Genomic DNA, 12,575 nt, shown 5'->3' on the forward strand with positions numbered 1-12,575 from the left:
CAGCTCGCTGCACTCCCCCCACCCCTTGCTCAGCTCCGCGGGGATTTGTGCCTCCTCTAAAGGTGGCAAATGTCTGCAAAGCCAGTCGGGAAGCCAGAGAGCTGCAGCCCCCGGGCCCCGCCACGGCTTCCCCGCCCTCCCCCGGCCCCTCCCGCCCGTCCCGCCCCGCAGCGCCGCTCCCGCTGCCGCACTCGAACACAAGGAACGAACCCCCGTGCCCCCAGCACAGGCCGGTCCCTCCCCGGCAGCCTCGGCAGCGCCGGGAGCGGCCGCAGCCCCCAAGGACGGGCGGGGCGCGCCGGGAGGGGCCGCGCGGGGCGGGGGCGGGTCCCGCGGCTGCGACCCCGCGGGGAAGGGACCCCCGGGCCGGCCCCGTCCGGCCCCGCCGCTGGCCCTGCTCGGCCACCGCCCCTCGCCCACAGTTTTAACGTTAGAGAGCCAAGTTTAATCCAGAGCGCTGCAAGCTCCCAAGTGCAGGGGATTTCCATAGACTTGTTATTTTTCTCTTTTTAATGACCACATGGCTAAAGTCAGGGAAATACAATCAGCATTCCCTAAACACCATCACTTCTACATCCACCTGCGATCAGGGGCCGATGGGCAGCATCCTGGCCTGGACGGGCTGCAGGGATGGTGGGAAGGCCACTGTTCCCCAGGTTTGAAGGACTCTGGCCATGATCCCCGGCCCGTGGACAGAAAGCCCAGAGCCAATGGGAACTCCAGCCAGCTGCAGGCAGATGTTACTCTGTCCCAGTTTGCCAGGGGTGGGCACGAAGGTGCCCTTCCCCGTTCGGAAGTGGAAGTCGTCCCCTGTGCAGAGCCCGCTCTGATCCTCGGCCTCGTGGGAGCCAATTCCCTTGTCCCAGCCCACTTCCTGCAGAGAAGAAAGGGAAAGATTGCACATAAGGGAGACATTCTTCCCTGGGAGGGTGGGGAGGTGTCCTGGCACAGAGAAGTTGTGGCTGCCCCATCCCTGGAAGTGGCCAAGGCCAGGCTGGATGTCTATTAGAAGGTGTCCCTGCCTGTGGCAGGGGGTGGAAGCAGATGATCCCTGAGATCCTTTCCAACCCAAACCACTCCAGGATCCCAGGATGATTCCATGCTCTCTCTCTGCATTTATTTGGCATCATTTCCTCTCAAAAACAACATCTGCGATTTAGTTGATTGCTAAAGCCATCATTTTAAAATCATCTCAGGAATCCAAAGGGACTGGAAAACACACACAAATCATTCCTGCACCCACCAAATCATTAGGAATTGGAACCCCATTCCCCCATCTCTCTCCTTGTTCTTCTTGGCTGGAAAACCTGATGATCCCCACTGGCTACTTTTAGGCTGCTTTTCTTCAACAGCTCCTTTCCTCCCGGCTGAAACCTCCTGGCATCTTCAGGGCTTATCTGGAGGGAAGCCCCTCTGAAGTATTTCCTCTCGTGGCAATTCTGTGGGATGAAGAAGTAAAAAAAGCACATCAAGAGCTCCTTCTACCCCCTTCCCTCGCAAACACCCTCCCAGTTTGTCCTTGGCAGCTCCATCCCCCCGGCAGCCTCACCCGACGCTTCGGCTCCGCTGGGAAAGGGACAGCAAGTGCAGAAGCAAGTTCAGTGCTGGGCAGGGGCTCCCTGGGGAACGGCACTTCGGTGCTTTAGTCCGTGGCCTTTCCTGCTGCCCTCCCTCCTGGAGGCAGAGGATGACCCGTCCCTTGTTTCTCCCACGCTGGCAGACCCAGGTCCTGCTCCTTTGGCCCCACTTTTCTTAGCAGACCCAGCATCATTTCCCAGGGTCCCCAGGAAACTTCTGCACTCGACCCATTGCTAAGTGCAGAGCACAGGGCGAGGGAAGGACAAATTTCTCGGCACCCAACCCCTAAAATTTTCCTTCTCCGCAGCACGCTCCCGTTCCCGCTGTCTCTGGAGGTGCCCGCACGAGTCCTCCTTCTCCCAGCACCTCAGAGAATGTCCTTTTCAACCAGGTCCTGCTTACCGTCATCCAACAAAACACGCTGACAACGTTTTTCACGATGCCAGTGGAGAGATATTAGAGCACACTGCACAGGGAACCCGAGGCTGCCCCATCCCTGCAAGTGTTCCAGGCCAGGCTGGATGGGACTCGCAGCAACCGGGGACAGTGGAAGGTGTCCCTGCCCACGGAAGACAGGCTGGCCTTTGAAGGTCCCCTTCAAACCAAATCGCTCTGGGATTCCCCTCCAAAATCACTCCCAAAGAGACACAGCAATCAAAGCAGAGGGACTGCACTCCCAGCTTTTCTTACCTGCAGGCACGCAGCACAGCACGTTGGACATAAAAGCCACAGGGTTAGTCCTGCCAGAGGCGTCCGGCACACCCACGGCGACCGAAGGAAAAGAGGGAGCCTGGGAACACGGAGTAAAAGACACCTTAATTAGGACTACACTGAGCCATAGCCAGGTCATTCCCACAGACAGCTTCACCGTCCAGTCGTCCAAAAAGCACTCACCGAGGCCTCAGGTAGGATGGTTCCTGACGCTGACCAGGTGAATACCTCCCTGGAAGCCCACTCTGCTCCTTCCAGGCACTGGGGCTCACCCAGAGGGGCTTTGCCAAGCATCCAAGGGAAATTAAAATTACAGCCTGGGCAAAGGCGCTTCCCGCAGGACCGCTCCTGGCCAAGGCCACCGGTCCGTGCAAGTCAGACCACTGACCACCCAGGGCTGGGGATTTTCAGGGGCACGCTTCCAGCTTTTATTCTCCAGAAACTCCAGTTCTTTCTGGCGCCGCTTACCAGAAAGTCTTCCCCTGTTGGAAGAGGTCACTTTAGTCTTTCGAGGGGCCAGATTGCCAAAGCCCGGCCAGTCCGTTCCCACGAGGAAAGGTAGCTTTGTCTTGTACAAGATACTGGGGGGGGGGGGGGGGGGGAAAGAGACACAAAAGTTTAATTTAAAAGAACTGCCTAGAATAGAAAGCAATTCAAACATAAGGCAGACAAGACTCGTGCAAAACTGAATTACATTGGACTTCAAAGGAGAATTCTTTCCCTCTGCACCTCAGAGAACCCCAATTTTCACCCAGGTCCCGCTCACCATCGTCACACAAAACGTGCTGACAAAATTTTTCACGATGCCAGTGGAGAGATAGCAGAGCACACTGCACAGGGAACCCGAGGCTGCCCCTGGATCCCTGCAAGTGTTCCAGGCCAGGCTGGATGGGACTTGGAGCATCCAACCGAGGATGAGAGGGGAAGGTGTCCCTGCCCACGGAAGACAGGCTGGCCTTTGAAGGTCCCCTTCAAACCAAATCGCTCTGGGATTCCCCTCCAAAATCACTCCCAAAGAGACACAGCAATCAAAGCAGAGGGACTGCACTCCCAGCTTTTCTTACCTGCAGGCACGCAGCACAGCACGTTGGACAGAAAAGCCACAGGGTTAGTCCTGCCAGAGGCGTCCGGCACACCCACGGCGACCGAAGGAAAAGAGGGAGCCTGGGAACACAGAGTAAAAGACACCTTAATTAGGACTACACTGAGCCATAGCCAGGTCATTCCCACAGACAGCTTCACCGTCCAGTCCCACAAAAAGCACTGACCTACCAGGGCCTCAGTTAGGATGGCTCCTGACGCTGACACCTCCGCTTGCTCCGGGGGGTCAAGAATAACATGCCTGGGAAGAAGTCACCCCCAACAACAAAAAGGGAAAATTAGTGAAGCACGGGGTCCTCTTCTGACTAGATTGCCACCAGCATTCCATAGCAAATGCCACGACTATTCTGTTACAGAGGAGAAAACCCTGTTCTCCCAAACAAACAGCGAGGAGATTTATGGGCACGCCTGAACATTTCCTGTGAGGAACTTTTTGTAACTAAGGAGCAGGTGCTATCTTGAGTTGAAGGCACCAATTTGACAGACACTTAGGACAGCAAACTCTTCAGCAGAGCAATTAACTGCTGCCTATTTGAACAGCAGGGGAGAGAAAATGACAGTCGAAGGGAAGACAAGAAAAGCAGAACTGGAATCAGCAGACTTTTCTTCCATCTCTCCCGAGAAAGTCTAGTTTGTCTGTTCTAATAATTCTATGTCCTTTTCTACATGAAACTTACACCAAGGCTGAAAAAAACAACTAGAAAACACGGAGAGAAGCTTTTTGGAATTTCACGGGATTTTCCCAAACCGATGCCAGAAAAGCAGAACTCGGTAGAATGTACTCACCTCGAGGCCTTTGGTCTTTTTTTCCATAAGCTTCGTCACCTGATTGAAAAAGCAGAGTAGACTCGGTATTTAGGCTCCCAACAGGAAAACCTCCCCTTCGTTTCCTAAAAGAAACTACATTAATTTGCACAGCTGCAGGCGCGTCTCCAGATGTTAAAGCCTTTCAGCTTTTCAGAGGGTGAGAATGCCCTGCTAAGGAAGGCTGCAAAATGCTCGGAGCCTGCACAGGTCCAAGAGCCCCTTGATTTTGTCTGTGTTCCAGTCCCTGGCTAAAGAAAGGGCAGAACAAGCGCAGTTGTTCCTTGCCTCTTCCCTAAGAGGTTTGGCCAGGTGCTGGGCCAGCCCGGGCACTCCGGGGGAAGGCCGGTAGTGCCCAAGCAGCGCCGCTTTGCCAGGGGCGTCGCTTGCAAGAGCGCCGCCGAGCGCCGGGCCCTGCCTCACAGTCGCCGCCTGGCGGACACGGCCGGGAGCGGCACTGCAGCCGCGCGCCCCCCCCCCTTGGCGAGACCCGCGGCGCCTTTCGCGCGTACGGGCCTTTCTTCCCTAAAACCTGCCCTTGCCTAGAAAAAGCTGAGCAATTCACAGAGTTGCTGTTTCCAGCCCAGCTTCCCAAAGGATTTCTCTCTCCCGGCAGCACAGACAGGGTCCCCGAGGCAGCGGAGACCCTCCCCGCGGGGGGGTGTGGTGCGTGTGCAATGCCAGGGCACATCCGAACCCTCCCCTGCGGCGGCACGCAGGTGCAAGTTTCTCCGCAGAGGCGAGCAACTTGCCTGTCGCTTCCCCGGCCTGCAGTCCCCGATGGCCGCCGGAGAGGCAGAAGAGCGCCCGCGCCCCCCCCTCCGACACGCCCAGCTTACCCCGGGGCCGATCTCCGTCGGATCTGCCGGCGTGGGTCGCTTCCGGGGGGGGGGAAGGCGGCGGCGCAGCCCCGATAGCATCTCCAGGGCACGGCGGGAGCGGGAGCGGGGGCGGGGGCGGGAGCGGGAGCGGGGGCGGGAGCGGGAGCGGGGCCGGGAGCGGGGGCGGGAGCGGGAGCGGGAGCGGAGCGGAACGGGACGAGCGGGCGGCGCGGCGTGGGCGGGTGGGGTCCTGAGACGGGGGCTGCCCGCGCCAGTGCCTGCTGCCGCCCACGAACCTGCCGCCCGCGCCCGGCGCCGCCGAGCGCCTCGCCCTGCCCCCGCAGCGGGAAGCGGCGCGGCGAGACGGCGCTGCGGGCGCGGGGCGGGGGTCCGGGTCGCGGCGGAGGTCAGGCAACAGGATAAACGCCTCTCTGAGGTGAGGGGGCCTCTCGCCGCCATCTTTAGTGTGGTCGTTGCGGTCCTGGCGGCGCCATCTTTACTGTGGGCTTGGCGGACTTCTGGGCCGGGGCCTTGGAGGACTTCCGGTCGCTCTCTACTTCCGGTGACCGAGTTTACCCAAATTAGCGTCCCTCCTCGCTAATTTCTGCGCTTTCACTCCAAGAAATCTTCACGTTATTCCCCCCCCACACACCCCGGGAGAGACGGGAGACCGCGAGTCCCGCTCTGCCGCCGGAACCGGCCCTTAACTCGAGCAGGGAGCGCTGCACCGGCACGAGAGCCACTGCGCATGCGTCGCCGGTCCCTCTCCTGCCTGCCCTTACTTACCACGTGATCGCCGGCGTCTTGCCAACGACTGCGCATGCGCCGGCGTCGCCTCCTTGGCTTGCCCCCCCACCCCGCCGCCCGACCGCCCGGCTTCGCTTTCTTACTGCGGCTCCCCCTCCACTTTTCCGGCTCCCTGGGGTTCCCTCACCCACATTTCGGGGTCCCCTTCTCACATTTTAGGGGTGATGACCCCGCAATTTACGGTTCGGGGGGGGGAGGAGAGGAAACGGGGTGCCCAACAAGGGGTTTCTTTTTTTTTTTTTTTTTTTTTTTCTCTTTCTCTTTTATTTCATTTTCATTTTATTTCCTTTTTAGTTTTTTTGCCTTTTTTTTTAAAAATTTTCCTTTCTTTTTTATATTTCCTTCTTTGTTTTGTTTATTTTTTATTCTCTTTATTTTTCATTTTCTCTCCCAGTGCTCCCCAGTAACACCCAGTGCTCCCCAACAACCCTCAGTAACACCCAGTGCTCCCCAGTACACCCCAGTAACACCCAGTGCTCCTCAACAACCCCCAGTAACACCCAGTGCTCCCCAACAACCCCCAGTAACACCCAGTGCTCCCCAAAAATTGACCCAAAACCGACCCAAATCACCCCAAAAGCTGACCCAAAACTGACCCCAAAACCTGACCCCAATCATCCCAAAAGCTGACCCAAAACTGACCCCAATCATCCCAAAAGCTGACCCAAATCACCCCAAACAATGACCCCAAACTGACCCCAAAAACTGACCCAAATCATCCCCAAAACTGACCCAAAACTCTGCATTTATTTGGCATCATTTCCTCTCAAAAACAACACCTGCGATTTAGTTGATTGCTAAAGCCATCATTTTAAAATCATCTCAGGAATCCAAAGGGACTGGAAAACACACACAAATCATTCCTGCACCCACCAAATCATTAGGAATTGGAATCCCATTCCCCCATCTCTCTCCTTGTTCTTCTTGGCTGGAAAACCTGATGATCCCCACTGGCTCTTTTTAGGCTGCTTTTCTTCCACAGCTCCTTTCCTCCCCGCTGAAACCTCCTGGAGGCATATTCAGGGCTTATCTGGAGGGAAGCCCCTCTGAAGTATTTCCTCTCGTGGCAATTCTGTGGGACGAAGAAGTAAAAAAAGCACATCAAGAGCTCCTTCTACCCCCTTCCCTCGCAAACACCCTCCCAGTTTGGCCTTGGCAGCTCCATCCCCCCGGCAGCCGCACCCGACGCTTCGGCTCCGCTGGGAAAGGGACAGCAAGTGCAGAAGCAAGTTCAGTGCTGGGCAGGGGCTCCCTGGGGAACGGCACTTCAGTGCTTTAGTCCGTGGCCTTTCCTGCTGCCCTCCCTCCTGGAGGCAGAGGATGACCCGTCCCTTGTTTCTCCCACGCTGGCAGACCCAGGTCCTGCTCCTTTGGCCCCACTTTTCTTAGCAGACCCAGCATCATTTCCCAGGGTCCCCAGGAAACTTCTGCACTCAACCCATTGCTAAGTGCAGAGCACAGGGCGAGGGAAGGACAAATTTCTCGGCACCCACCCCCTGGAATTTCCCTCCTCCGCAGCACGCTCCCGTTCCCGCTGTCTCTGGAGCTGCCCGCACGAGTCCTCCTTCTCCCAGCACCTCAGAGAATGTCCTTTTCACCCAGGTCCTGCTTACCGTCATCCAACAAAACACGCTGACAACATTTTTCACGATGCCAGTGGAGAGCTATTAGAGCACACTGCACAGGGAACCCGAGGCTGCCCCATCCCTGCAAGTGTTCCAGGCCAGGCTGGACGGGACTCGCAGCAACCGGGGATGAGAGGGGAAGGTGTCCCTGCCCACGGAAGACAGGCTGGCCTTTGAAGGTCCCCTTCAAACCAAATCGCTCTGGGATTCCCCTCCAAAATCACTCCCAAAGAGACACAGCAATCAAAGCAGAGGGACTGCACTCCCAGCTTTTCTTACCTGCAGGCACACGCAGCACAGCACGTTGGACAGAAAAGCCACAGGGTTAGTCCTGCCAGAGGCGTCCGGCACACCCACGGCGACCGAAGGAAAAGAGGGAGCCTGGGAACACAGAGTAAAAGACACCTTAATTAGGACTACACTGAGCCATAGCCAGGTCATTCCCACAGACAGCTTCACCGTCCAGTCACACAAAAAGCACTCACTGAGGCCTCAGGTAGGATGGTTCCTGACGCTGACCAGGTGAATACCTCCCTGGAAGCCCGCTCTGCTCCTGCCAGGCACTGGGGCTCACCCAGAGGGGCTTTGCCAAGCATCCAAGGGAAATTAAAATTAAAGCCTGGGCAAAGGCGCTTCCCGCAGGACCGCTCCTGGCCAAGGCCACCGGTCCGTGCAAGTCAGACCACTGACCACCCAGGGCTGGGGATTTTCAGGGGCACGCTTCCAGCTTTTATTCTCCAGAAACTCCAGTTCTTTCTGGCGCCGCTTACCAGAAAGTCTTCCCCTGTTGGAAGAGGTCACGTTAGTCTTTCGAGGGGCCAGATTGCCAAAGCCCGGCCAGTCCGTTCCCACGAGGAAAGGTAGCTTTGTCTTGTACAAGATACTGGGGGGGGGGAGACACAAAAGTTTAATTTAAAAGAACTGCCTAGAATAGAAAGCAATTCAAACATAAGGCAGACAAGACTCATGCAAAACTGAATTACATTGGACTTCAAAGGAGAATTCTTTCCCTCTGCACCTCAGAGAACCCCAATTTTCACCCAGGTCCCGCTCACCATCGTCACACAAAACGTGCTGACAACATTTTTCACAATGCCAGTGGAGAGATAGCAGAGCACACTGCACAGGGAACCCGAGGCTGCCCCTGGATCCCTGCAAGTGTTCCAGGCCAGGCTGGATGGGACTTGGAGCATCCAACCGGGGATGAGAGGGGAAGGTGTCCCTGCCCACGGAAGACAGGCTGGCCTTTGAAGGTCCCCTTCAAACCAAATCGCTCTGGGATTCCCCTCCAAAATCACTCCCAAAGAGACACAGCAATCAAAGCAGAGGGACTGCACTCCCAGCTTTTCTTACCTGCAGGCACGCAGCACAGCACGTTGGACATAAAAGCCACAGGGTTAGTCCTGCCAGAGGCGTCCGGCACACCCACGGCGACCGAAGGGAAAGAGGGAGCCTGGGAACACGGAGTAAAAGACACCTTAATTAGGACTACACTGAGCCATAGCCAGGTCATTCCCACAGACAGCTTCACCGTCCAGTCACACAAAAAGCACTCACCGAGGCCTCAGGTAGGATGGTTCCTGACGCTGACCAGGTGAATACCTCCCTGGAAGCCCACTCTGCTCCTGCCAGGCACTGGGGCTCACCCAGAGGGGCTTTGCCAAGCATCCAAGGGAAATTAAAATTACAGCCTGGGCAAAGGCGCTTCCCGCAGGACCGCTCCTGGCCAAGGCCACCGGTCCGTGCAAGTCAGACCACTGACCACCCAGGGCTGGGGATTTTCAGGGGCACGCTTCCAGCTTTTATTCTCCAGAAACTCCAGTTCTTTCTGGCGCCGCTTACCAGAAAGTCTTCCCCTGTTGGAAGAGGTCACGTTAGTCTTTCGAGGGGCCAGATTGCCAAAGCCCAGCCAGTCCGTTCCCACGAGGAAAGGTAGCTTTGTCTTGTACAAGATACTGGGGGGGGGGAGACACAAAAGTTTAATTTAAAAGAACTGCCTAGAATAGAAAGCAATTCAAACATAAGGCAGACAAGACTCGTGCAAAACTGAATTACATTGGACTTCAAAGGAGAATTCTTTCCCTCTGCACCTCAGAGAACCCCAATTTTCACCCAGGTCCCGCTCACCATCGTCACACAAAACGTGCTGACAACATTTTTCACAATGCCAGTGGAGAGATAGCAGAGCACACTGCACAGGGAACCCGAGGCTGCCCCTGGATCCCTGCAAGTGTTCCAGGCCAGGCTGGATGGGACTTGGAGCATCCAACCGGGGATGAGAGGGGAAGGTGTCCCTGCCCACGGAAGACAGGCTGGCCTTTGAAGGTCCCCTTCAAACCAAATCGCTCTGGGATTCCCCTCCAAAATCACTCCCAAAGAGACACAGCAATCAAAGCAGAGGGACTGCACTCCCAGCTTTTCTTACCTGCAGGCACACGCAGCACAGCACGTTGGACAGAAAAGCCACAGGGTTAGTCCTGCCAGAGGCGTCCGGCACACCCACGGCGACCGAAGGAAAAGAGGGAGCCTGGGAACACAGAGTAAAAGACACCTTAATTAGGACTACACTGAGCCATAGCCAGGGCATTCTTACAGACAGCTTCACCGTCCAGTCACACAAAAAGCACTGACCTCCCAGGGCCTCAGTTAGGATGGCTCCTGACGCTGACACCTCCGCTTGCCCCGGGGGGTCAAGAATAACATGCCTGGGAAGAAGTCACCCCCAACAACAAAAAGGGAAAATTAGTGAAGCACGGGGTCCTCTTCTGACTAGATTGCCACCAGCATTCCATAGCAAATGCCACGACTGTTCTGTTACAGAGGAGAAAACCCTGTTCTCCCAAACAAACAGCGAGGAGATTTCTGGGCACGCCTGAACATTTCCTGTGAGGAACTTTTTGTAACTAAGGAGCAGGTGCTATCTTGAGTTGAAGGCACCAATTTGACAGACACTTAGGACAGCAAACTCTTCAGCAGAGCAATTAACTGCTGCCTATTTGAACAGCAGGGGAGAGAAAATTACAGTCGAAGGGCAGACAAGAAAAGCAGAACTGGAATCAGCAGACTTTTCTTCCATCTCTCCCGAGAAAGTCTAGTTTGTCTGTTCTAATAATTCTATGCCCTTTTCTACATGAAACTTACACCAAGGCTGAAAAAAACAACTAGAAAACACGGAGAGAAGCTTTTTAGAATTTCACGGGATTTTCCCAAAACGATGCCAGAAAAGCAGAACTCGGTAGAACGTACTCACCTCGAGGCCTTTGGTCTTTTTTTCCATAAGCTTCGTCACCTGATTGAAAAAGCAGAGTAGACTCGGTATTTAGGCTCACAACAGGAAAACCTCCCCTTCGTTTCCTAAAAGAAACTACATTAATCTGCACAGCTGCAGGCGCGTCTCCAGATGTTAAAGCCTTTCAGCTTTTCAGAGGGTGAGAATGCCCTGCTAAGGAAGGCTGCAAAATGCTCGGAGCCTGCACAGGTCCAAGAGCCCCTTGATTTTGTCTGTGTTCCAGTCCCTGGCTAAAGAAAGGGCAGAACAAGCGCAGTTGTTCCTTGCCTCTTCCCTAAGAGGTTTGGCCAGGTGCTGGGCCAGCCCGGGCACTCCGGGGGAAGGCCGGCAGTGCCCAAGCAGCGCCGCTTTGCCAGGGGCGTCGCTTGCAAGAGCGCCGCCGAGCGCCGGGCCCTGCCTCACAGTCGCCGCCTGGCGGACACGGCCGGGAGCGGCACTGCAGCCGCGCGCGGCGCTGCAGCCGCGCGCCCCCCCCCCTTGGCGAGACCCGCGGCGCCTTTCGCGCGTACGGGCCTTTCTTCCCTAAAACCTGCCCTTGCCTAGAAAAAGCTGAGCAATTCACAGAGTTGCTGTTTCCAGCCCAGCTTCCCAAAGGATTTCTCTCTCCCGGCAGCGGAGACCCTCCCCGCGGGGGGGTGTGGTGCGTGTGCAATGCCAGGGCACATCCGAACCCTCCCCTGCGGCGGCACGCAGGTGCAAGTTTCTCCGCAGAGGCGAGCAACTTGCCTGTCGCTTCCCCGGCAGTCCCCGATGGCCGCCGGAGAGGCAGAAGAGCGGCCGTGCCCCCCCTCCGACGCGCCCAGCTTACCCCGGGGCCGATCTCCGTCGGATCTGCCGGCGTGGGTCGCTTCCGGGGGGGGGAAGGCGGCGGCGCAGCCCCGATAGCATCTCCAGGGCACGGCGGGAGCGGGAGCGGGAGCGGGAGCGGGGGCGGGGGCGGGGGCGGGGGCGGGAGCGGGAGCGGGAGCGGGAGCGGAGCGGAGCGGGACGAGCGGGCGGCGCGGCGCGGCGCGGCGCGGCGTGGGCGCGTGGGGTCCTGAGACGGGGGCTGCCCGCGCCAGTGCCTGCCGCCGCCCACGAACCTGCCGCCCGCGCCCGGCGCCGCCGAGCGCCCCGCCCTACCCCCGCAGCGGGAAGCGGCGCGGCGAGACGGCGCTGCGGGCGCGGGGCGGGGGTCCGGGTCGCGGCGGAGGTCAGGCAACAGGATAAACGCCTCTCTGAGGTGAGGGGGCCTCTCGCCGCCATCTTTAGTGTGGTCGTGGCGGTCCTGGCGGCGCCATCTTTACTGTGGGCTTGGCGGACTTCTGGGCCGGGGCCTTGAAGGACTTCCGGTCGCTCTCTACTTCCGGTGACCGACTTTACCCAAATTAGCGTCCCTCCTCGCTAATTTCTGCGCTTTCACTCCAAGAAATCTTCACGTTATTCCCCCCCCCACACCCCGGGAGAGACGGGAGACCGCGAGTCCCGCTCTGCCGCCGGAACCGGCCCTTAACTCGAGCAGGGAGCGCTGCACCGGCACGAGAGCCACTGCGCATGCGTCGCCGGTCCCTCTCCTGCCTGCCCTTACTTACCACGTGATCGCCGGCGTCTTGCCAACGACTGTGCATGCGTTGTTTAATATTTTTTCAATGCAGTTTTTGCTTTCCGTCAGCAGGTGGCAGTATTTCATATCAGATATATGTGCAATTCTTTTTCTGTGTCACCAGATGGCAGTGTTGCTATGCGATTTTTTACTTATTGCCTTTTTTTTGTTTTATAACCGTATTTGTTGATGTAGTTCTTTTGGGAAATCGGATAATTGGCTTGTAATTGCTGAGCGGTTTGAAAATTTACTGGTGT

The 12,575-nt window shown here is 57.0% G+C and overlaps 1 protein-coding gene and 1 long non-coding RNA gene across 4 annotated transcripts; both read right to left on the reverse strand.

The window, feature by feature from the left end:
- Positions 1 to 233: 233 nt before the first annotated feature.
- On the reverse strand, positions 234 to 12,015 carry LOC127470060 (uncharacterized). The gene is made up of 8 exons (XM_051785129.1): positions 11,545 to 12,015; positions 10,698 to 10,736; positions 8,801 to 8,900; positions 8,218 to 8,231; positions 7,727 to 7,828; positions 2,269 to 2,368; positions 1,550 to 1,619; positions 234 to 874 (listed from the first exon to the last, which is right to left on the reverse strand). Exons 2-8 carry the CDS (start codon positions 10,722 to 10,724, stop codon positions 571 to 573), a joined length of 717 nt encoding a protein of 238 aa, XP_051641089.1. The 5' UTR covers positions 10,725 to 10,736; positions 11,545 to 12,015; the 3' UTR covers positions 234 to 570.
- Positions 2,577 to 5,219, reverse strand: LOC127470061 (uncharacterized). Of its 3 annotated transcripts, none has more exons than XR_007904159.1 (5): positions 5,034 to 5,219; positions 4,177 to 4,280; positions 3,558 to 3,631; positions 3,354 to 3,453; positions 2,577 to 2,870 (listed from the first exon to the last, which is right to left on the reverse strand). It is a non-coding gene; the product is annotated as an uncharacterized LOC127470061 (long non-coding RNA). The 3 variants fall into 3 exon arrangements; XR_007904158.1 differs by having other exon boundaries at positions 3,562 to 3,631; positions 4,177 to 4,215; positions 5,034 to 5,212; XR_007904157.1 differs by having other exon boundaries at positions 4,177 to 4,215; positions 5,034 to 5,212.
- Positions 12,016 to 12,575: the final 560 nt, after the last annotated feature.

The sequence above is a fragment of the Manacus candei genome, unplaced genomic scaffold, assembly GCF_025592945.1.
Source record: "Manacus candei isolate 608988 ecotype Guabito, Panama unplaced genomic scaffold, ASM2559294v1 h1tg000003l, whole genome shotgun sequence".
NCBI classification, from domain to species: Eukaryota; Metazoa; Chordata; class Aves; order Passeriformes; family Pipridae; genus Manacus; species Manacus candei.

Excerpts from the sequence above, each read along its gene's own strand:
- LOC127470060 (XM_051785129.1), bottom strand. The coding sequence starts at position 10,724 with ATGGAAAAAAAGACCAAAGGCCTCGAG. Across the intron at positions 8,901-10,697 it reads AAAAGACCAAAGGCCTCGAG|GCTCCCTCTTTCCCTTCGGT; the intron begins GTGAGTACGTTC and ends CCGTGTTCCCAG. Across the intron at positions 1,620-2,268 it reads GCTGTGCTGCGTGCCTGCAG|GGAGCCCCTGCCCAGCACTG; the intron begins GTAAGAAAAGCT and ends GCCGTTCCCCAG.